The sequence below is a fragment of the Odontesthes bonariensis genome, chromosome 23 (assembly GCF_027942865.1).
Source record: "Odontesthes bonariensis isolate fOdoBon6 chromosome 23, fOdoBon6.hap1, whole genome shotgun sequence".
Lineage (NCBI taxonomy): Eukaryota > Metazoa > Chordata > Actinopteri > Atheriniformes > Atherinopsidae > Odontesthes > Odontesthes bonariensis.
The window spans coordinates 25,404,780-25,430,245 of NC_134528.1; the positions used below are offsets into that span (position 1 = coordinate 25,404,780).

General features: G+C 41.0%; 2 protein-coding genes and 1 long non-coding RNA gene across 4 annotated transcripts in view; all 3 read left to right on the forward strand.

Annotated features, from left to right (window-relative positions):
* The first annotated feature begins 4,794 nt into the window (after nt 1–4,794).
* LOC142374353 (uncharacterized) lies at nt 4,795–6,494 on the forward strand. The gene is made up of 4 exons (XR_012768695.1): nt 4,795–4,880; nt 5,595–5,694; nt 5,832–6,110; nt 6,282–6,494. It is a non-coding gene; the product is annotated as an uncharacterized LOC142374353 (long non-coding RNA).
* Nucleotides 6,495–13,112: 6,618 nt separating this feature from the next.
* On the forward strand, nt 13,113–15,161 carry LOC142373841 (uncharacterized). 2 transcript variants are annotated; one of them, XM_075457280.1, is made up of 4 exons: nt 13,113–13,301; nt 13,967–14,317; nt 14,408–14,532; nt 14,611–15,161. In XM_075457280.1, exons 1-4 carry the CDS (start codon nt 13,226–13,228, stop codon nt 14,662–14,664), a joined length of 606 nt encoding a protein of 201 aa, XP_075313395.1. In that variant the 5' UTR covers nt 13,113–13,225; the 3' UTR covers nt 14,665–15,161. The 2 variants fall into 2 exon arrangements, with proteins under 2 accessions (XP_075313395.1, XP_075313394.1); XM_075457279.1 differs by having other exon boundaries at nt 14,631–15,161.
* Nucleotides 15,162–15,424: 263 nt separating this feature from the next.
* fdxr (ferredoxin reductase) overlaps nt 15,425–25,466 on the forward strand; it is a 32,488-nt gene continuing 22,446 nt past the window's right edge. Inside the window, exons 1-2 of the mRNA XM_075456950.1 lie at nt 15,425–15,840; nt 16,121–16,224. Coding sequence (XP_075313065.1) covers nt 15,759–15,840; nt 16,121–16,224 — 186 coding nt within the window. The 5' untranslated portion in view covers nt 15,425–15,758. The remainder of the gene's footprint in view (nt 15,841–16,120; nt 16,225–25,466) is intronic.

Below are 25,466 nucleotides of genomic sequence, written 5' to 3' on the forward strand. Positions count from 1 at the left end.
ACTCTCCAGGATGCTTGCATTTCCTCCTAACCTACCCAATATTATCGACAAATCTTTATTAACTGCCTCCCATTCTTTGTTACTATTTGCCCTAGGCCACTTAACTCTAGCTTTCTGCTCCATATTTCTCTCTATAACTGGCCTATTCACCTCAGTATCAGCTGCATCCCTTCTTAGAACCTCCTCCTCCCCCTCCGTAGCTGTGTTATTGATATCCTTCGGACTGTGGTTTTCTACCTGCCGCTGGACTTCATCCGACTTACTCAATTGACTTCTTAAAAAGTACTGATCGATACGGCCATACTGCCCTTCCTTTACCACACATCTCTTTCTTCCCTGATGCATTTTAAGGCCTCTAACTGATGTTACTTTCTGCCAGCCACAAGGACAAACCTGGAGCTTACTTCCCTCTAGCCTACCACTTTTATTTTGTCCAACTACGCTCTCTTTCCTCTGAGAACTATTCTGGTCAGTTCTAGCCCTAGACAATAGGTCCTTGCCCCTACCCTTCACTGAGTCGCGTATCCACCTCATAGTCATGTTCGTCCCAGTGTCAGTTGCCATGTAGTCTGCCTGTGAGTCATCTTCCGCCCTTGCTCTCGCTGACTCTAGGGGTATTCTCTTTAATCTATTTGTAGCTTATGCTGGTTGTAACAAAGCTGCTAGGCCTCGCTACCGCTACCATGGATTGCTAGCCCATGGCAGCACCTTTGGGGTCTTTGCCTCCTGTCAGCTGTCTTTCCAATCTGTCACATGGTCTTTCCCTTGTTGTCAGCTGCCCTATTCACAACAGTCACTAGCTAGGCTAGATTTGGATTCAAGGTAAACACAAGAAACTTGTGCTAAAGGAAAAAAATTTAAAAATGGACCAGACTTAATGAATAATTCCCTATACTCATATCAGTGAGCAGTGCTGACCAACATGTCATTGGGGTCATCAGGTGGGAACCTCGAAGTTCTGATGCAGAAGACCCTGGCTGTGAAAGGTGCACTCTCCAGGATGACTGCAGGCCTTCCAGATGCCATAGTGCATGTATGTTCCATCTTTAAGCTAGTTAGAATTTCTTGCATCATGGAACAGAATATTCATTATCATTGCAAAAAAAGATTATACAAATGTTAGTAAGTAACCTAAAACAAAATTAAATCCATAATTTTGATCCCACATTAGGCATGGTTTGCAAGTAATTCAATTACATAATAAATAGTAGGCCTTGTAGGCATAAACATATCAATTATATTTTTCAGGCTATCCAGACTCGTTTTGCCGGTGTGCTTGACGATAAAGATGCCCTTCTTGCAGCTGTCAGTTGTCCAAAATTCAAACTCTGATGGCTGAGAGACGCAGGTAGGAGGGAGCGAGTGAAAGAGCTTCTGAGAGCAGAGTGCCGCACAACTGCTCCTGCAGCACAGAGCCCCGCCAGTGTGCCCATCACATCTGCTAGCCAAGGTGAGATGGACTTTTTCACTTTTGAGGCAGAGCCAGAGGAGACCTACTGTGCAGAAAAGGAAGTCATGGACTACCTGAGGTCAGCCTATGACCTTCAGAATCTGCATCAGTTTTCAAACATAAAGAACATTTTCTTGAAGTATAACACTCCAACCCCAACAAGTGCTCCTGTGGAGCGGCTTTTCAGTCTGGGAGATTTGGTGCTCACGCCTAGAAGAAATAGACTTTCTGACAAGAGGTTTGAGAAGCTTCGGTTAAAGCTGCAGTTGGCAAGTTTTCAAAATTGCGAGTCTAAAGTCGGAAAATTCGAACTGACACAACTTTCAGGTCCCTCCCCCAACCTCTAACAAGCTCCGAATCGCCCCCCAAACCCCTCCCCCTCTGTGGACGAGGTTGTGCACGTGAGTTCACACCAGTGTGAGCGCACACAAGGTGGGGCAGACTCACGCTCAGCAGCGTGTGCACAAGCTGTGATTGACAGGTAGGATTCCTCCACCCTAACTTGATTGGTTAAAAACAGCCGGGAGCGCTCGGTTTTTGTAAGCATGATTACAGGCTTCAGAGGGAGCTACAGATTTCGTTATTTTTCCTAAACAGCCTATTTAATATTCTACTTCCAGAATCCCATGACAGTTCAAGCTAATATGACTAAAAAAAAGTTGCCGACTTTATAAAAACTAAATAGTTTTGAAGTTCAACTTCTAGTTCTCCATGTCACGAGATACATTGTTGATGTTACTGTTAAAAATGCACTTTCAATAAAGTGAGTATTGGCAAAACTGGTTGTCATTTTTATGTTGAGGCAGCGGGGGGTGTTGTTGGCAGCTGCTGAATGTAACTAATAAAGTAACTTGTAATCAGCAACAGTGTTTCTGTTTCAATCAGTGTCCTAAAAAGAATGAGGCCCAACAAAACACAGGCATCCAATACTGATTTTTGGCCATGTCCTTTGCACATATTTATGTTCTCAGATTCCCTGAATCTTTTCATATTATGTACAGCTGAATTTGGAATATTCAAAGACACAAACATTTTGCAGAGAGGCACATCATTCAAAAATTGCTCTACAATTTATAGATGTACTTTGGTGCATATTGATGAACCTCTGCACATCTTTACTTTTGAGACTCTGCCTCTTAAAGGAGCTCTTTTTATACCCAGTGTAGTTACTAATATGCTGCCAATTGACCTTAAGCAGCATGTTTATAGCACAACTGACTCTTCCTTTTGTTGTCCCTGTCTCAACTTCTTGAGATGTTGGAGCCATCTAATTCATCCATCATCCACAAAGTAATTAATCCAACTCAGGGTTGTTGGGAGGGCTGGGGTCCGTTTCACAAAGCAGGTTCAACCAACTCTGAGTCTATTCCTGATCTCTGAGTTGATCTACTCTGAGATAGAAAACCCTGAGTTTTCGGTTCCAGAAACGCTGATTTGAGTGAGGTTAATCAACTCTGAGTCGGTTCACCTTGAGTTTAGCGCGTGCACCACAACTTTAAAAAGCCAGCATCAATGGAGCCCCGATTCGACGAGTCACCTTGGCAACGGGGAAGAGGAGGGGCTACGTTTTTCACCAACCTCGAATTGGAAATCTTATGCGGGTCATACGGCGAGTTTCAATACGTTTTTAGAAATAAGTGCAACACCGTTAACACCGTTGCAGCAGCAAAAGTGTAAGTTTAAATGTAGTCCTTTGCAATCACAATAATATTACAGGGAAACTGCTTGAATGGTAGCCCATTCATTTATTTCATTTAGGTGCAATCTCGCGGGGGAGAAGCGCACTTGGCAGTTTAAGGCGAAATATAAAAACATTGTTCAAACAGACCTCGGCATGTACCTCATTTTGATCATGTTTTACACTGTAAAGTAAATATTAAGTGGCTATTTGACTGTGCAGTTATTTTATTCCCAACATAATGCTGTTTTCACACACATAAACTATGTCTTCTCATCTATATCATCCATCCATCCATTATCTACACCGCTGAATCCGTCATTCGGGTCGCGGGGGGGCTGGAGCCTATCCCAGCAGTCAATGGGCAAGAGGCGGGGTACACCCTGGACAGGCCGCCAGTCCATCGCAGGGCCAGAGACAAACGAGACAAACAACCATGCACACTCACACTCACTCCTAAGGAAAATTTAGAGTCATCATCTATATCATGTTCTGTTAAATAATTCAGCCTATTTAAACTAACACAGACTTCTACTGAGCCAACAGAAAGAAGGCAGATGCCCGTAAAACGGGTGGTGCCCAGCACCACCACCTCTAACGGAGGGCAGTGGCTGAGGGAATCCACCCCCAAGACACGAGTGCCTTTATAAAATATAATAGGCCTATATATGTCTTTTTTAAGCCTATTCATACAAATATTTATTTGTCTTTTATGTCTTTTTTTTCTTTTGTCCCAACACATTCTGATGGTGCCGCTCAAAAAGATAATTGTCTGTAAATGCAAAAATCTATGCGCGGTCTGATAACCATCTCCGACGAATATTTATTTCTCTGCGCAATAATGCTGCACCTTCATCCACGGGATCGTTGTCAAAAGGACATGTTCGTGAAAAAAGTCGCCTCCTACTGTGCCTAATGGACTTCTAGAATAACTCGCTCTGCTGACTGAATGAATGAGGAAATCAAATGGCGTGTGTGGCTGAAAGAGGGCGGAGACAGAAAGAAACTCGAGGTTTCTTGAATAAAACCTGGTCCCGACCAGGTTAGGTTCAGAGAGTCTGTTACTCCGGGAACTGACCGTGAGGTTAAGTTACCTCTCTTTGTGAAACGGGCTAGAGTTACCCCTCTTTCACAGGGTTGAGTTACCTCCCTTTGTGAAACGGAAAACTCAGGGTTTCCCTCATTTCAGGGTTAACCAACTCAGAGTTTTCACTAAACCTGCTACGTGAAACGGACCTCTGGAGCCTATCCCAGCTGTCATTGGGCCAGAATTGGAAGCCAGAGTACCCAGAGAGAACCCACACATACACGGGGAGAACATGCAAACTCCACACAGAAAAGCCCCAGTCGGGAATCGTACCAGGAACCCTCTTTCTGTGAGGCGACAGTGGTAACCACCACCGTGCAGCCCCAATCTAATTCAAAATTTGCTAATATTTTAAATAATTTCCAACTATATTTGTCATGTCATTTTTTTGTCCCCCAATGTAATCTAATATTTTTGCACTATTGACAATCTCAAAAGGTAGTGTTCATCTGTTTCAACAATGTTGACCTTGATCCCATATTGCGCAACACGTCTCTCTCCATTCCACTTCTCCTTTTTCCTCTCTGCTAGTCTTTTTATCTCTGTGAACAGTTCAAACCTTGCAGACAGGAAATTCCCCATATGCCGTGTGGGCCGTAAAGTAACCTGTCCTGTTCTGTTTAGTCATTTAATAATTCCTTCTTGATGAAGAACATCTCATTCAAGTAAGTAACCTTTACTTTCTGTGCAGATATTTATACAAAATCTGTGTTTTTCTTCTCTTCTTCTTCAACAGGCCCTGAATCTTTACAGTTAAATCATGGTTTTATCATGATATTGAAGGCTTCATTGATTTACTTCATTGGTGTTAAATTTAGAGTTTGTTTTCAGTTGACCTGAGACATATGACTATATTTTTATAAGGAAATGAAAAAATGTTAAGGGTTGAACTGAGGTTAAAATTGTTTGTTTGTGTGCTATTTCACTGCTTTTTAAACACTGAGAGTGCATGAGGAATTTGAACACAGCTGTGTTATGATGAATATGTTTCCACATTTTCTGTCCTGTTGTTTCTGATATGATTCCACTGTTTCTGAGCAAACTGATACACAATTATTTGAAAAGTAAGATTAATAGCTGGATATAAGAAGTTTTTGTTTTTATAGAGCAAATGTATAAATTTGGTGTCAGGATCAACACGCAGCTTGAAAGTGGCAGCTGTCAGTGGCTGATGTTGTCACTGTTGCAATGTTTAAAGCAGCCGTCGCTCTTACAAAGGTTTGACTAGTTCAGTCAAACTTTTACCAAGCTTCTCTACAATCACTGGGGGGCAGAGATAAGTTGTTGGTTTTGTCTGCCCTTGATGTGCCATAAACAAAAAAGCAATCTCTAAATCTTACTTTTGGTTTCATGTTATCCTCTCTGTTTGCACAACACAGGCACCATTCCAGTAAAGAAGTGAAACTTCTAGGATGTCCTGCTTTTGGATGTGTCTGAGTCTGCTCTTTTTCCTACAACAAAGTGTTTCATCAGATGAACGTATGTTGATTTAAACGTAATTTAAAATTGGTTGTACTGCAAATACTAATTCTGTGAAAACATCTAAAGTAACTGCTGAAAAAAAGGAATATTAAAAAATAAATGACAGTCATTTGATGCTGATTTTTTTCACTCAGATGTTAAACTGAATTGCAGCGACACAGTGGAGTTCACAGCTGGAGACTCAGTGATACTAAATTGCACCATACAACGCACTGGGGATGCCAGTAAAGGTGCAGGATTTAACTGGAGTGGCACAAATGACACTGACCTATGTAACCTGCCGAATTACAGCTGTGATTGGGATGCAAAGACTTATGTGTCCCTAAAAATCTTAAACGTCGAGAGAGACGAAAATGTCACAGTTGATGTTTGGTTTAGTGAAGGTATGGCTGGATTTACCATCAAAGTCCATGGTGAGTATCTTTCAAAAGTCTGTTAATGCTTCTTCTTCAGACAAACAGAGCAAGCTATATTAAATGTGTGCCGGAAAGCTGGTTGGAAAACCATGAGCTGTATTAAAAGGATCAACATGGTCACCCTAATGTTTCACTGTATTTAAAATAATTACATTTAATTTGTCATAGTGCCTGTGCCTGTGACAGAGGGAACGCCATCTGGGATATCGCCCGTTCACACACCCCAGGGAGGAACTTTTGTGACACTCATCATACTTGGTGTTATTGCTGCTGCCATTGTTGTAGCCATTTTGTATTACCTGGTTAAAACTAAACAAACTCAGAAAAGCTTACTCCAGGGAAACCAAAGCTTAAACGAACAGGAAACCCAACAATCCATTCTGGAAGGTTAAAGTGATACTCCGGAGTAGATTCAACCTGGGGTCATTTGAACCGTGATATCCAGCCAAGTAGCCCACCCGCAGTTTTTTCGATATTGGCTGAACATCAGCTGAGTTACTGAGTTATCCCGAATAGCTTCGTACAAGGGTTAATGGATCCTGGTCCGTATCTCCAAAATTACCACACTAAAATCACATGCCATGACACCAAACTTCTACAGTAGTACAAATATGGTCTGTACTCACAAAGCGATGCATTTGGAAGTTTGAAAATAGTCCAGGAATTTATTATTATCAACACAAGCCTGATAGCTTCTCTGCAGCTAAAGCTGCGTCGACGTCACTTCAGGGAGCTGGGAGCTTCAAAGTAAGATGAGGGTTGGTCTGCTACTGTAGACAACAAAGTATATGCTATATTCTACATGTTTTTTTATGAATTTTTTATGTTGTAGAGTTGTGAAATTATTTTATCAATGGAGAAATTGAGAAGCCTTGCTTTGTTGTCTACAGTAGTAGATCAACCCTCATCTTACTTTGAAGCTCCCAGCTTCCTGAAGTGACGTCGACGCAGCTTTAGCTGCAGAGAAGCTATCAGGCTTGTGTTGATAATAATAAACTCCTGGACTATTTTCAAACTTCCAAATGCATCGTTTGGTGAGTACAGACCATATTTGTACTACTGTGGAAGTTTGGTGTCATGGCATGTAATTTTAGTGTGGTAATTTTGGAGATACGGACCAGGATCCATTAACCCTTGTACGAAGCTATTCGGAATAACTCAGTAACTCAGCTGATGTTCAGCCAATATCGAAAAAACTGCGGGTGGGCTACTTGGCTGGATATCACGGTTCAAATGACCCCAGGTTGAATCTACTCCGGAGTATCACTTTAAAAAGAAAGCAACTTCCTTCTGAACTTCTTGTCTTTGTTTTTGAAGACATTTTACCTCTCATCCAAAACGCTTTTTCTATTCCATTAAGCCAGTGTGGAGTTTCAGTCTGAAGCCTCGTTTCCACTGTCAGTACGGTTTGGGTCACTTCGTATCGGTACGGTACGGGTCGGGTCGCTTTGGGGTCAGCTTTGCGTTCCCACTGTACAAAGGGGACCCTCAGGGGTGGGCGGGAACCGGTCCTGTGTGCTAGGTACCCCAAGCAGAAGTGTTACAAAAATGGTAACGGGTACCATGGGACCGGTACGCTTTCGTGGTAGTGGAAACACTGAAATAAGCGAACCGTTCTGAACCGACCCGTACCGGACTGCATAGTGGATACGGGGCTTTTTAAGCTGTTGAAAGGACATTCACACTTCGAGTCATTGAAGTAGCAGTGGGGTTACATGGCACTGAAAGTATCGGATTATTGGCTAAATTACAATAAGACTGAGTTATTAAGTTCATGTGGACACCTTAGTTGGACAAGAAATTGGATCGGATCGGATTACTCGCGATCAGATTAAGACCCTGAGATTACTCGGTTGAAAGTCAAATTAAACATGCTTGTAGACAGGTGAAGCACATGGTGAATTAGACTTTGCGTTCTGCACATGCTCGAGATTTTTTCCCGGGGTCATGAACCGGAAGTTGGAAGAGACGATATTACTGTTGTTGTCGCCGCCGTCGGAAAGAAACAAACAACGTGATGGAGAATGCGCCGTTGTGCATCGTGCAATAAGCATGCTCATCACAAACGAAATGTAGAGGGACGTAGCTTCATCTTGCTCTTCGTTCGCTATTTTCTCGAATACCTGAGTTTGTTGTTGTTGTTGTTGGTGGTGAATCGATCATCCGGAAGTGGCTCTATTAGCAATAGTTGAAATGGGTACAGCATCACCTATCGTATCGGAGTATGACATGCTTTGTGCCTATGATTCGATTAATTCACCGCCATATATCCACCCTTTCTGAAATAAGGAGCAACTGAGTCTTATTGTAATTTAGCCAATAATCCGATCCTTTCAGTGCCATGTAACCGCACTGAGTGTCACCTGTGACTTGTTTCCCAACATGTTGGTCACATATCCAATGTGTGAATGGTTGTGAAATTGCCTGCAGAGGAGAGACATGGCTGCAGTGTAATGTTGTTTTTAAATCAAAAGTAGCATGCTTAAATAGCCTTTTTAAAAGGTAAGCACACCTGTTAAAACAAGATGATTAAAGCATTTCCCTCACGTGTCGTGACAGATTTATCATTGGTGCTCTGAGGGCAAAAATTTTTGTTGGTCCAGTATACGCCTATGACAGATGTGCCGCTCGCATTTTCAACAGGGAGTTTACTACTAGTTTAGCTTACTACTAGTTCAATTCAATTCGATTCAGTTTTATTTATATAGCGCCAAATACAACAAATGTCATCTCAAGGCACTTCAATAGTATAGTCAAATTCAAGCCAATTGGAATTCAATTAATTGTAATCATAATTATTTTCAAAATAATCAAATTATTTTGAAACTACTGGCTACTACTATTGACTGAAACATAGACATAAGTGCCACACAGAGAATTAAGCTTCCAACTGTCTTGACAGGTTAAAAAATTTAGTCAGTCTTTTCACTATCTGACCGTTAGTTGTTGCTGTAAGTTTTAGACCCTCCATGTGAGACACAATGGTCGATGGAAGCTGTGCTCATTTTTGTTGCCCCAACCTAAAAATCCTCAGTGAAAATGAGCTTGTACAACTTGTTGTGTTCCCTTTGAAGCTGAGCCGAGCTGGAGCTGATAAAAACCCATGTCTACAATATTGTCATTTTATATAGGACTGAGTATGGTTTTCACACTTTCCCATTGTACTCAAGAACCAGATGTTAGCAAGTGAAAGCATTTTTTTTTTACCAGTGTGCAAAGGGCTTAAGCATTCTCTTGTGATAACTGAGACCACTTCCTTCATTTGAAGTTTTTTTTTTTTTTTTTTTTACAGTTTAAAATAGATAGCCTCTTTCACTCTTCTTTTAAACCACTGTTCAAAATGGGTACATCTCTGGGCTCAAAAGAAGTGGACCACCGAGACCACCTGCATCTCATGTACGATTTTTTTTTACACTGCAATGTCCTCACTGAAAAAAAAGTAACTGAAAAATGTTTCTTTGCATTTTTTCCTTTCCTTGATTAAATAATAACAAGAATCATTGTTTTGCTACCAAATGGTTTAGATGTCACCTAATGGTAAAGATATCGACATTTTTAAAAGTGATGGCACAACATACCTTAACTGAGTGGTACAGATTGCTAACACAGGTTTACTACCACAATTTTTTAATAAGATTAATTATGATGTGTGACAAATGTACTCTATTAGATGGTAAAGTAGCCTATTCAGGGGTTAAGTCACACTATTAAAATTATTTGAAATCTTTGTATAGATTATGATATACTTAAGCACTTGAGGTTTAGTGTAGTCATTAGAAAAGCATGATGTCTTGTCATAATTCTAGTTTTCTGAGTGGCAGAAGATGGGCCATTGTGTTAAGAAAGTAGTTTAACTGTTTCTTGCTTTCTCTTTTAAAATGTATTTATAAAATACTGCTTTTTATTGTCTCTGACATAGAGAGTGCATGCGTGATTTGAACATAATTATGTTACAATGAATATGTACAAGATTTTTAGTACTTATCAAATTCACTTTCAGGGGTATGTGATTCATTATCATTTCAAGAGGAAGTTTAAATGCAGAAAAAAATAGGTTAAGTTATTATCACAATAAATATATCATTTGTATTTGATATGGTACAAATGAATTAATGTGTTAGACCAACCCAAACCAAACTTTGAAATTACATCTAAAGATAGTTTTCCAACCAAAATTGTACAAAAGATGATGCAGTTGGGGATCAAATCACTGCAACATGTATATCTTCAACTAGATTAAAATGGGCCTAGCTGTTATGCACATCCTCCAAACTCCCACCTTTTTGCATCTTTTTGTAAAAACAGAAAATCATAACTGTATGTTAATCCAGCCTGATTCCCGATAAAGCTGCTTTCAATCAAATATTTTTCTGTTTCTTTTATCAGGCGTCAGAAACTGAGATTGAAAATCAGCCCATTTAGACACACAATCACTTAAAATATTTCATGACTCTTTCATCATTCTCTAATAAAATCCTGATAATAACATCTGACCAAATCACCATTCAAGTATCTTGAAGACAACGTCTGTGCAGTTAATTCAGCTAGACTTACATGTACCATGTACCATGATATCCCACAGAGAAAGTTCAAAGCAGCAGAATATCATGAATGTTTTTTCACTCAATCCACAGTGTTGCTGTACTCTAGGAACCATAAGTAGACCTGCAGTCTGAGAATGAAGTGCTCTGTTTGGAAAATATTTCACTATGAATATAAACCCAGCAGAGCTCTTAGATCCAAGGACTCAGGTCAGCTGGTCCAGTCCAGAGTCCAGACTAAACATGGAGAAGCAGCATTTAGCTGTTATGCTGCAAACAAGTGGAACAAAAACTGCCAGTGGAGATTAAACTTTCACCAAATGTAGACATTTTTAAATCCAGGTTAAAGACATTTCTGTTCTCATGTGTCTATGCATGAAATATCTTTTAACTTATCTAGACTGTTGCCTGTTTTTAAATTCATTTAAATGATTTTATTTGTTTCTCTTTATATTCTTTTATGTATTTTTAATGCTTCTTCCACTCCCTGCTGCAATGCTTTTATTTTATGTAAAGCACTTTGAACTGTTTGTACATGAAATGTGCTATACAAATAAATTTGATTTGATTTGATCTGATATGAAATCTTTAAGATATGATGGAGCTCGGTCATTAAGAGCTTTATATTTAAGAAGAAATTTTTTTAATTCTATTCTGAATTTAATGGAGCCAATGAAGAAAAGCTAAAACTGGAGAAATATGATCTCTCCTGTTAGTTCCCATCAGAAATCTGGCTCCAGCATTTTGGTTCAGCTGGAGGCTTTTCAGAGAATTTTTGGAACAGCCGAATAATAAAGAATTACAGTAGTCCAATCTTGAAGTAACAAATGCATGGACTAGTTTTTCTGCATCACTCTGAGTCAAGATGTTCCTAATTTTGGCAATATTACGAAGTAATATTAACGTTTTATTTGTGCGTCAAATGATAAATTCTGGTCAAAAATAACTTCAAGGTTCCTCACTGTAGTACGAGAAGCCAAGGAAATGACATCTAGAGTAACTATAAGCTAGACAATTTCTCCCTGAAGCGCTCAGGTCCAACGATAACGACTTCAGTTTTGTCTGAATTTAGAGCAGAAAATTCTGTCATTCAGGTCTTTATGTCTTTAAGACATGCTTGTAGTCTGACAAACTGATTTCATCTGGTTTCATAGATAAGTACAGGTGAGTATCATCAGCATAAACAGCTTGACATCAAAAATGATGCCAAGCTGTTTAATAAGATTACCTAATGGAGGTATATATGAAGTGAAAAGAATCGGTCCAAGCACAGAACCCTGAGTAACTCAATAACTTACTTTGTTGTGCGAGGAAGATTCTTTGTTTACAAGAACAAACTGGAATCTATCAGATAAATATGACTTATACCAGCCTAATGCAGCTCCTTTAATCCCAAAAACATGTTGTAGCCTTTGTGATAGAATCATAATAATAATAATGATAATAATAATCTTGTTCTAGTCTTGTTGAGCATTTTTACACTGTAACCGGCAGATACTGTGGGAGGCCTTGTGAGAAATCCAGTCAAGTAATATAGTTTTCCTTGCTCAATATGTCATTGCATTGAAGTTGTATCAAATTTAACAGGCGAAGAAGTTATTACTTGAGGTCAGGGGGATAGAGGATGACACTGCACCAACAACTGCCACGCTAGAGAAAAGAAAAACAATGCAATTAGACCTTTACTGGGATGACAGAAGGACCAGAAAGAGGAAAAGAAACAAGAATACAGGACATGAAAAAACAACACGACCTTAAAAAGCCTAACACTTACATTGTGTAATATGTCACTTATTGTCGTTCATCCCAGGTTGTAGTTACCTAATTTTCATTTGGATTAGAGGATTTATATACATTAAACCACGGATTCCCAAAGTGTGGTGCGGTGCGATCACTCTTGCCTGCATTCAAAACTTGAACCACCAGACGGGGAAAAAAAGAAGAAAACATTACAAAAATGATCGGGATCTGGGCTTCACTTGGATTGGTGATATAGACTGCCCAAAGCCGAAACTGTGTTACAGTGTTTCAGATTAATTCAAATGCGAGAGCGCATTGTTGTGATTGTGATTATTTTAATATATGTGTGTTCTGGTCATTTGAGCATGATTAAACATGCCGCCTTTTTTTTTTTTTTTTTTTTTTTTTTTTTTTGAAGGTGTGTGGGGGATGGGGGGGTTCATCAACCCGGTTGAGACATAGAAGGAGGTGCGCGGCTAAAAAAAGTTTGGGACCGCTGCATCAAACCTTAGCACTAAAAAATGGTGTTCTTTATTTTCTTAATGGATACATGATGTTGGTAAACTCTTTTTATATGATCGCAAGTGATGCAACATCTCTTCAAATAAAGCTGCCAATCCAAGAGCATATACGTTTGCTGTAAAGCAGCACAGCACAAAAACACACCCACACACAGCTAATTAAGTCACAAGTGTCAGTACATTCGCACTTCCTTTTTACACAACACTTCAAGCATTCATGTGAGAGTTTGCCTTTCACTCTGACAGACTGTTAGATCTGAGGTGTGTGTGTACTGTATGTGGCAGCCCGCCTGCAGCCAAGGTTTGCGGGATGAAAGCCCACTGGTGGAGCTGTGTGTTAGGGTTGCTCTGCATGCCTGCAGAGGTACTTCTCAACAACTTAGCAGGTGAGTGTCTTTTTGAGTGAGAAAAGATTTGGTAGGTTTTTATCTTAAGATCTGAAAAAAATATACTGTAGATGTCTTCAAAAAATAAGTCTGAGTCATCTTTTCCTGTTTGTTTGCAGCTTCATCCTGTTTCAAGCCTCTGAGTGGTGTTTCTAAAGACACTAGTCGAAAAATGCTTCTTTACTTATAAAAATGCACTGATCCAACAATGAAATGCATGTAAAAGTACTTTATTTAAAACAGCAAATGTACTCATCAACAGTAACAGTAAAAAAAGCAAAATAATGATATGATGAGATTTTTCTGTTGCATATAAAGCTGATATCAGATATTTTGAAAGCTACTATTTTGTATATTTAGTTTAGAGGGTATTAAAGATTCTAGCTCCCCTACTTGTTCCCTGTCCAAGAATATTGTGCCTCTAACTGGACACAGCTTTGACTCTATTCATCAAAAAGTCTTTTACGTGTTAAATCTTGACCTACAAAATTTGTCATGACTAGATATGAGGCATTAAATGTAACAAGTATAAATTAGAGAAATGTAGTTACGTCGAAGTGGTGTCAGTTCGAAATTTTCATAGGCTTTTTCATGAATTTGCAAAAGGCAGTGTTTGAAATGATCATTTACAACACTTCTGCCTCTTCTCCATCTCTCCCTGACAGCGTCTCAAAACCCCTCAACCATCTCCCTTCTGAGGGTCAATTCATCTCTTGAGACCACATGCTTCACATCCTTGTCAAATCCCTTGTCACTCACTCTGCGCAGGCAGTTCCAGAATGAGGAGGTTGTGCACCTGCACTTTAAAAATGAACAGATCAAAAAAACAACGACAGCTCAAAAATTTGTGGGCAGAGTTCACATAACTGAAGAGCTACAGGTAAAGTCTGCAATCTCACTGCAGCTGTCTCAGCTGGGGTTGGAGGATACAGATTTGTATTACTGCCGCTGGACTCTCCTCAAGTCAGCAAACCTGGTCACCGTGACCAGCAATGGGACCATCATCATTGTCAGAGGTGAAAAGAATTCCACAGTACGCGCTCATCAAAAGAGCTCTAGCTTTATTTGTTATCCATTCAACTTTCTCTGATTATTTCCTTTAACAGAGAGTGCCCCCCAAGACCAATGCGAGGACACCATTTTGGATCTCACCTTGATTTCCCTGAGTGTTACAGCACTGTCTGTCACATTGTCCCTCTTCATCGGCGCACTGATTTTCAAGTGCAAGAGAGTAAGTATGAAGCTAGATTTGCTTTACCCTCTATTGTAATAATGCATGAGCTGAGTGGTTGAGTGTTTTCAAATGAAGGTATCTTTGTGTTCCTACAGTTTAAAAAGCACTTCAAACCTGCCAGAGTTGTAAGACCTCCCAGACCTGAAAGAGCTCAGCACATCTGTCCTCGGCAGCAACCCCAGTACCGTCCTTACTTAGTCACATCTTTAAACAATCCTAACAGCAGGGGCATTCAGTGAAGCTCAGAGCAGGTGCAAGGTTGATGATAAGATTTGGACTTCCTTGGCAAAAATATGTAGTTTACACTGTAAATTTATCTGAAAAACACATGACCAATATGAGTCTCTTTTATTGTAAGCCTTTTGCTATGCTGCCCGTCATTTCCTTGTAGACACAAATTTGTGTTTTTGTCTGCAGAAATAGTGTCTTAGGTACCACATCCTGGTTTATGTGGTGTTTCACGGGCGTGATTCGTGTGACTGCTATCAGTGAAGAAAAGCTGCAGTACAAGCATTATTACTGTTTGCATTACATTGCATGAGAACATGAGGTTTCTAAAGTACTTTGAATTGTTTTTTTGTCATGATTTCTATAAAAAAATAAATAGAAAAATTGATGAACACTGACCACACTTTTCTGCTTGTTTTGATATGTACATTAAATCTAATTTGTTCACAATGTTGCTATTCTCTTGAAAGCTCTTAAAATGCTCATATATATATAATTTTTTTTAATAAAAAGGGAGACAGTTTGACAAATGATTGGACATTTAGAACTTGGCATCAGTGTTTTGTAATGGAAGCATGCTACTCAACGGAGAACGCAAGGTGAGCTGAGTATGTGGAACCTCGGTGCTGACGTGCTGCCGGTTTTACACGGGCTATAGTTGCTGTAACACAAGGTGTAGCCTTGAAAACGGCTTGTTTTCACAACTTAAATTGAGTTTAAATGTCCGAATTAAATACATTTACATTGACATTGGAACTCAAGAGTTCACTGATAGCATTATCTAACAAGCTAGCTAAATGTCCGTGACAACTAGCCAGTACAGATAAACGTCCGGCTACCTTGGCTTTTGATCTCATTCCCACTTAGTCATTGTCCAAAGCTCAAAGCAGAGGCAGATATGTGGGGCTGGTTGACAAATTACAGCGAAACAGTACGGCGGGTTTAGTTGGTTTTTAGTTTTGTCAGGCAGCTCGTTTTTAGCCAGGTGGGAAAACATGAGTGGCTATAAACTGCTGTTTTCTCAGCTGAAGCTGTCGACTTTTAGAGGGACGAGATGGACAAGCCGATTTCATGAAGGTGAGCTACCTCGTTATATAACGCTAATAGTCTGATCCTCTGGTCCTGTAAAAAAGTTGGCATTTGACTCCCGTAAGCAGCACTAAAAGGGGAATATATAACTGCATTCCAAACTATAGTAGTATTTCCTTGATACTTGGTGAGATTGAACTATAACGTTATACATTGCATGTGAAACTTTATTACAGAAGGAGCTTTCTGCTAGTTAAACTCAGCTCAGTTAATGTTTTGTTTGGTTGAAGCGTACATCCCTACTTACTCCACACCTTCGACTTTACAGGTTTTGGTGGGTGTGGAAAGGCTTTTTTGTCCTCTAATTGTCCAAAGGTGTGTATTGTTGGAAGCGGCCCTGCAGGTTTTTACACGGCGCAGCATATCATCAAGGTGAGTACCTTAGGTAGGTATCTGAACAAGTGATGTTCAGATACCTACCCCCCCCCTTATTGTATGTATCCTTATGTGAAACATCTCTGGCGAACCCATAGTTTTGTATCTTTTATCTTTCACTTTTACAGAGATGTGGAAAAGCAAGCTATGCAACGTATATAACTATGTATCACGATGAAATAAAAAAACAACATCTGGTCTAATACAGCATGACACATTATCCCATGTTAATATTTAATGAAAGTTACACAGGCAGTGTGTAAAAAATAAATAAATTAATAAAAAAAATAAAAACTAAGCTTGTAAAACTGCCTTCAACAGGAATAACTTGAAGTCATTGTTTTTCTAAAAGATGTATCAGTCTTTCATGTTGTTGTGGAGGAATTTTGGCACACCTATCTTTAAAAGGTTCCTTCAGTTCATTGTTGTTTGCAGCATTTGTTTATGCACAGCTCACTTAAAGGGGAACTCCGGGGCATTTGAAGCACATTTCCATTGCTAGAGGTTGTCAAATACTGACGGTAGGACACAGACCGGTGCAAATCGGCGCTCCCTGTGCGGCGATTGTGCTGTTTGCGCAGCCTGTCATGCTAACCAACTATGTGGTGGCTAAGGGGCAAGAGCTAAACCTTCCACGTAAAACAACAACTTGCACACTGCAGAAACGTCACACCACTTTATAAACCATCCGACAATAAAGTCACAAGCCTTACCATCAAAACCATATGCATGGTTCTCACATTACTGGCATGGGGACGTTACCAAACAACTTTATAAACAGCATGTCACTTACCTCTTGTCGGTAGGCGCGCGCATGTGAAAGCCCAAAAGAGTCAATGGACTATACTCCCATATACAAAACAATTATCTTCTCTAGAAAAACTGCGTTCAAGTATTTAAAACATTACAACAATACATGCCCAGTAATATTGTTGTAATGTTTTAAATACTTGAACGCAGTTTTTCTAGAGAAGATAATTGTTTTGTATATAGGATTATCGTCCATTGACTGTTTTGGGCTTTAACATGCGCGAGCGTACAAATAACCGGTGAGTTACATGCTGTTTCTAAAGTTGTTTTGTAACGTCCCCATGCCAGTAATGTGAGAACCATGCATATGGTTTTGATGGTAAGGCTTGTGACTTTATTGTCGGATGGTTTATAAAGTGGTGTGACGTTTCTGCAGTGTGCAAGTTGTTGTTTTACGTGGAAGGGTTAGCGCTTGCCCCTAGCCACCACGTATTTGGCTAGGATGACAGGCTGCGCAAACAGCACAATCGCCGCACAGGGAGCGCCGATTTACACCGGTCTGTGTCCTACCGTCAGTATTTGACAACCTCTAGCAATGGAAATGCGCTTCAAATGCCCCGGAGTTCCCCTTTAAGTGTTCCACCACAGCATTTCAATCAGGTTCAGGTCTGGACTTTGACTGAGTCATTGCAACACCTCGATTCTTTTCTTTGTCAGACATTCTGTTGTAAATGTGTTGTTGTGTTTGGGATCATTGGGCCTCATGCAAGAACATTTTCGTAGTTGTATTCTAAATTTCTCTTACTTTTTTTGTACGTCAGTTTCAACAAACGCTCTTAACTTCGGAAAAAGTGTGTAAACGACCTGCGTAAATGATGAATGCCACCGGTGCGTATTTAAGTGCACTTGCACGAGGATAGTCAGTGGTGGACTGGGACTAAAAAACAGGCCTGGACTTTGACTCGGCTCAGCCTGCAACGGATGTGCGAAAACCCATGAGCCACAGACACGGGTCTCAAAATACTTAAATCTTAACCCATGATATTTTACCTTCTAAATTATAGCATTGTCACTTTTGACTAAAAGTTGTATTTAAGAGCATAGTGTAGAATACTCACTGAGAAATAAACAACACTCTTTAAATGTCTCTCTGCTGAACAATACAATGCAGGTGAGGTGTCTGCCTGAAACACACAAAAACAAATTATGAGTTTTGGGGACCATGAAGCAGGCTATATCTGATTTAGATGCCCAATACAGTGTATGGTTCTCTTCACAGTATGTTAGCCATTTTCTGTCTGTGCCATCTTTGCGTGTAAATGCTTTTTGCACAGTCAGGTGTTTTGTCTTCCTCTGAGGGTGGTAAGAAAAAAACACTTCTAGGCTGTGACTGTCTGACTTGGGGCGCTCAAAGTAATGCAGGATAGAGCTGGAGTGGGTGTCATCCTCTCTATGCTCTACCTAAATAAACAAATGAAAGAATGGATTTTAAAAAAACAACAGGGTTTATGTATTACATCAGCTATTCCTTGTAATCTTAAAAATGGATTTATTACTTACTAATTTTAATTAGTTTGTTACTTACTAATTTTAATTAGTTTGTGCAGAAATTACTACCCAAAAATGGTTCAATTAGGCCTACTTTTATTAAATATTTCTTCTGCATTCATGTTGCTGCGACATGTTTGTGTTTTAGAGCTAAACAACTGTAACAACTGTAATAGTTTTGTTTCATTTCTGGGTATAGATCAAAATGTAGCAACCTGAAATAACATTTGCTAACGTCAGATTACCTAGCAAGTAACCCTAATTCCCCCCCTTTCATACTTACATGCCCTGCACTTGTCTGGGGAACTTCCACCAGCTCATGCATCTGTCCCTAAGCTGCTTTTGGACAGAACAGTTCTAAGAACGCCATTCTAAGAACGGTCCTCCTCAAATTTCATTCTGATAACTGTCCTTCCCCAGCGGAACTGTTTCAGTCTGCATTCGCACATGAGTTGGGATCAGGTACTGATGCATGGCAGCCATCTGTGACTGTGACGTGTTACTTTAGCGCCACATTCAACAACAAAACAAAACCCGTGAAAAGTAAGGAGAGAAGAAAAAAACACCACAAAGAAGCTAATATGGAGAGCGGGGAGGCCACCGTGTTCATGGTCTGCATGATGGTGATATTAATAATGGACGATCAAATCGGGCGTCTAACAATCGAGGCTGGAAGAGCACACAGAGAGAGTCAGGAGACGAAGGATCGAGCGCAGGCGATACTTCTTTGTTTCATGAAGGAAGAAAGGAGAGCAGAGCACCGCAGACAAAGGAGACCACGTGTAAGTTTAACTTATTAAACACGCGCAGGTTGTGTCTGTGTCGTATGAGTAAACATTTTAGCCGTGACAGCATGACATGGGGCGTAGCTACCGACCACCAAACACCTACGTCAGATGTGTTCCTATAGAACCCAGAAAAGACCCAGTCTCGGAGAAGGAGCTAAAATGGTTATAGGAACTGAGGGCGATGGTCCCGAGTTCCTGTATGTCTGAATGCAGGAGAAAACGGCCCTGTGGATTAAAAGGTTATAGGAACTGCCAAAGGTTCCTACAGTCTGAATGCGGCTTATCTGTCCCTGTGCTGCGGCTGCAGCCTCAGCCTCGTCCTGCACAGCGGTCTGGCTCTCAGAACCGCAGGCGCCGCCTCCAAACTTGCTGCTGCCGGCAGTTGCTGCACTGCTGCCGCTTCAAACATTTCTGTCAGCTTCCGACATTTGGATGCTTCGTTCTCTAACTGCCTAATTTTTTTCCCTCACCTTCTCAGCCCCTCCTTTTTCTTTCCTTTTTTTAGGATTAGCAACAGTATCCATCTCTAGTCTCTCCCATCTGCACTTGCACATGGCTGAGTGACGGGTGAGCTTGCGCATCTATGGGCCTGCAGGCGCTTTGTTGCCACCTATCGGTCTGGACATGAAACAACAGTAGATTATAAGCAAGAGAAAAAAAGAACACTGTGACGGCTGCGCAGTGGCCGACACAGCGGCCGTCCTGCATCACCGGCCATTCTGGTATTCTCCAGAACGTACAGATGGCCAGTCCGCCCCTGAGGATAGTAGATTTGCATACTCCACTGCCAAAATTTTACCGTATTAGGCTATGTTTCCTGCCTGGAAGTGTTGAGTCATGAGAATGGCATCAAGGCGCAAAAAGAACAACTTTAGGGGAGATTGAAGTTCTGCTTTCAGAGATCCAAAAAGGAAAATCTGTCATTTTTAGCAGTGTTAGCAGTGGAATTACGGGACCTGCTAAAGTGAAGAAATGGGAAGCAATTACGAGTGCTGTTAATTCCGTGTCACCTGTAGTTCGTAATGTCACCGAAATAAAAATAAATGGTTTGATATAAAAATGGCTTTAAAAAAAAAAAACCTTCTGTTCTGCCTAGGCTGGTTCAGGTAGTAGGGAGACCCTCATTCATGATAATCTTGTGCAAATCTGGCATGCTATAGATCTGGGCTATAGAGCGATTTGCCCCCCCGCTGTATCGAGACGCACCCACCTGGCCTTCAGCTCAGTGCGCTCCACAACGGAACGGGTGCTTTGATGCATATATGTGTATAGTCTAGTGCTCCGATTATGTTTGGCAGTCCAGCCAAGGCATGAAAGTCCCTCTTAATTTGTACTTGTAGGACAGCGGTATATTGGAATTTGATGTACCATGGGTGATAAACTGATGAGAGCTTTGATGACCAAGGGGAGCGCATGACTCATAGAGGACTGGAACACTCCCGATCTGTCTCCAATCTCCCTCTAAAAGGTTCCAGTGGCCAAAAATCCAAGGGTGGTGAGGACCTGAACGTGTGGTGGAATTGGATTTGATCGGCGTGTTTCTCTCTGGAGTTGTGGCTCTAGCAAGCTGCATATTTGCAGCAGCACAGTTCTTGGCAATCTAAATTGCGATGTCAGCCATTCGTCTGTCTCCGCAAGGATATGTACAGGGTCTTGGAACAAACGCTCTCTTCCAAGAGCCTGATGTGCTAATGTATCCAAAAGTAGCAAGTCAGCCGCTGGCTACACTTCCCATTGACCTTGTTACAGGTGCTGGTCAACGAATTAGAATAATTTGAAATAGTGCAATCAATAAATTCTTTGAATGCATTTTTCGTGCAGAAAGCAAATCAGGTGTTCACCGCACCTGTCCTACTCGTTAGACTAATCACAGAACTCGTTACCTGTAAAAAATTTGCTCATCTGATCTTTCCAAAAGGCCCATTTAGGCCATTTAACTGTGACACTGTTGTTTTATTGAATTAGAATAATGGAGAAACCGTTTCATTGAATTAGAATAATTTTTATTATAATTAGAATCATCACTTTCTCAGTATTTTGTGGCTGCCCCCTTGGCTTGTATGACTGCCTGAAGTCTCCGCGGCATCGATTTGACCAGCTTGTCGCAAGTTTCCGCACTCACAGCTTCCCAGGCAGTGGCGATGTTCTGCTTCAGTTGGTCCAGCGTAGTAGGTTTTCTGTCGCGAATTTTCCGCTTGACGATGGCCCAAAGGTTTTCAATGACATTGAGGTCAGGCGAGTTGGCCGGCCATGCCAAAACTTCAAGCTGTTTTTTAGTGAACCAATCTTTGGTCGACTTTGCCGCATGAGCCGGTGCAAGATGCTGTTGAAATATGAAGTCTTCTTCGCCGAACTGTTCCTCAACAGTCGGAATCAGGAACGTTTCCAGAACATCTTGATACAGTATATCAAGATGTTCTGGAAACGTTCCTGATTCCGACTGTTGAGGAACAGTTCGGCGAAGAAGACTTCATATTTCAACAGCATCTTGCACCGGCTCATGCGGCAAAGTCGACCAAAGATTGGTTCACTAAAAAACAGCTTGAAGTTTTGGCATGGCCGGCCAACTCGCCTGACCTCAATGTCATTGAAAACCTTTGGGCCATCGTCAAGCGGAAAATTCGCGACAGAAAGCCTACTACGCTGGACCAACTGAAGCAGAACATCGCCACTGCCTGGGAAGCTGTGAGTGCGGAAACTTGCGACAAGCTGGTCAAATCGATGCCGCGGAGACTTCAGGCAGTCATACAAGCCAAGGGGGCAGCCACAAAATACTGAGAAAGTGATGATTCTAATTATAATAAAAATTATTCTAATTCAATGAAACGGTTTCTCCATTATTCTAATTCAATAAAACAACAGTGTCACAGTTAAATGGCCTAAATGGGCCTTTTGGAAAGATCAGCTGAGCAAATTTTTTACAGGTAACGAGTTCTGTGATTAGTCTAACGAGTAGGACAGGTGCGGTGAACACCTGATTTGCTTTCTGCACGAAAAATGCATTCAAAGAATTTATTGATTGCACTATATCAAATTATTCTAATTCGTTGACCAGCACCTGTACATGAACTTTATAACTCAGTCTTATTGTAATTTAGCCATTAATCCAATTATTTCAGAGCCATGTAACCCCACTCAGTGGATCGGATTACTCGGATTACTTCCGAGATAACTTGGTTGAAAGTCAAATTAAACGTGCTTGTAGACGGGTGAAGCACGTGGTGAATTAGACTTTGCGTTCTGCGCATGCTTGAGATTTCCCGGGGTCGTGAACCGGAAGTCGGAAGAGACGATATTACTGTTGTTGTCGCCGCCATCGGAAAGAAACAAACAACGTGATGGAGAATGCGCCGTTGTGCATCGCGTTTGTGTAATAAGCATGCTCATCACAAACGAAATATAGAGGGACGTAGCTTCATCTTGCTCTTCGTTCGCCATTTTCTCAAATACCTGAGTTTGTTGTTGTTGTTGGTGGTGGTTAAGCGGTCAACCAGAAGTGACTCTATTAGCAATTGTTGAAATAGGTACAGCACCACCTATCGTATCTGAGCTTTGTGCCTATGATTCAATTAATTCACCGCCATATTAGGGATGTTAACCGATGACCGTATGACCGATGGTTGACCGAATCAACGTCGTCCGGTTAGAATTTTTCTGCCGTCGGTTTAAAAAAAAAAAAAAAAAACTCACTATATCTTTAGAAATGTTATGTGAGCATGAGCCATCCCACGATGGAAGAACAACCGCAGCAGAGCTCACGTAGAGCCCTCCTCAGAGGTCCTCTCTTACACCGGTTGCAACTTGTACGTCGTATATGACGGGTCCTGTCTGCGCAGTTAAAAAAAAAATCGCCACTATTAACCTAAATAAAGCCAATGTGGCTGCGTGTGGACTACAACATAATAATAATTGTAAAACTGTAATGGCAAAAGACACAAGACTAACTTAGCCTACTTGTTGTGATATATTCATCTGCACTTAAATGGCAAGACGACAGGAACTTATTGCAAAGGATTTTGTGCAGCATCTAGCTACGCCACAGAGGCTGTTGGCATTCGGTAAGTTTTTTTTTTAACGAAGTCATTGGTTAACCTACTTTCCTGTAACACCGCCAAATGCACCCTTCTCTGTTTGTGACTTTGTAACGGGGGCTTTTAACAGCCCGAGTTCGGTGCCGCGTTTGATTCGTGTTTAAAAAGTACAGTGACTGGAAGGGCGCCGTTGCGCGTAATGTGTGGCTGTGCGTGTCTGCGCAGGCACAGCAATTATTTTTCTACCCAAAACCCTTATTCCTCCACAAGTACGCCTAGAACTAGTGGTCAATCATTGGGGAAAATGTATAATACCAAGGGCACGAACCAACATTAATTGTGTGGTGGGAGCCTAACCAGTCGGCAGAGAAAGACGCGCGACAGGACACAGATATCATAAATGGCACTTATAGAATTTTCGGTGACCGACTTTAATCGACTAATGAGGCTCAGTGGTCGGTCAAGACTTTTTTTTAAATTTCGACATCCCTACGCCATATATCTAAGGATAATTACCCTTGCTCAAATAAGGAGCAACTCAGTCTTATTGTAATTTAGCCAATAATCCGATCCTTTCAGTGTCATGTAACCCCACTGACTGACTTTGGTTAGTAGCACCGGAGCACCACAGTGGACTGTGCTCTCTCCCGTCCTCTACACATCTGACTTCCAGTACAACTCCGGGCTCTGCCACATGCAGAAATACTCAGATGACACTGCGATAGTTGGCTGTATCAAGGATGGACGGGAGGGGGAGTGCAGGAGCCTGGTTGAGGACTTTGTGGGGTGGTGCAGGTCCAACCGCCTACAGCTAAAATCTTCCAAGACCAAGGAGATGGTGGTGGACTTCAGAAGGAAGAAACCACAGCTCCAACGAAGGGTCCATCGAAGGGGTCGATGTGGAGGTGGTCAGGACATACAAATATCTGGGGCTGCAGCTGGTTGACAAGTTGGACTGGACAGCAAACATAGACTCTGTACACAGGAAAGGACAGAGCCGTCTGTGCTTCCTTAGAAGGCTGGGGTCCTTCATCATCTGCAAAAAACTGCTGCAGATGTTTTACCAGTCTGTGGTGGCCGCGTCCTCTTCTATGCTGTGACTTGCTGGGGAGGTAGCAGCAAGAAGAGGGACTCTGCCCGACTGGACAGACTGGTGAGGAGAGCTGGCTCAGTGGGCACAGAGCTGGACTCTCTGGTGACAGGGGCAGAGAGAAGGACCCTGGACAAACTGCTGTCCATCCTGGACAACGCCCACCACCCTCTGCACAACACCAGTGTGCGGCCACATCAGTGGCAGACTGCTGTCTCAATCCTGCTCCACTAACAGATTCAAGAACTCTTTTGTCCCTCTGGCCATCAGGCTGTACAACAGCTGTCAGTGATGGTACTTCTGCTACTTCTACGGTCACTTTATATGTTTGAATTGTTTATAGGTGTATCAAACAATTTTATTCCTACAGTTACTTTCTAGTTTTTAAATAGTTTTTGTATAGACGATTAGCACGGGTTAACTTAACAAAGTCCTATATTTATTTTCTATGCAAATTCCTCTAATTTAATTCCTCTGTACATTTTTAATTCCACTGTACACATTCTCTGTTAAAGTTCAATTTTGCTTTTAATTTAATTTAATTTAATTTCTCCTTACACATTTAAATTTACATCTATCTTTGGTCAATTTCAACATTCAATATGGTTACTCTGTCAATTCTAAAGTAGGTTCAATGTATGTTATGTTACTGCTACTGGATGCTTGAATTTCCTTCTGGATCAATAAAGTATCTATCTTCATCCATCCATCTATCTATCTATGTAAATATCTATCTAACTCCAATTGGCTTGAATTGGAGTGTATCATTGAAGTGCCTTGAGATTACAATTGTTGTATTTTCGTGCTATATAAATAAAACTGAATTGATTTGAATTGAAAAAATTCAGGACCAAAAAAGGCCTGAATGTCCCCAGAATATCAATCAATCAATCAATCAAACTTTATTTATATAGCCCTTTACAAATAGCCAACTGGTATTCAAAGTGCTTTACAACAGGATAAAAACAACAATACATAAAAAAAAACATAACACACGATTCAGAAATGGTAAAAGTGCTACAGGCATTAAAA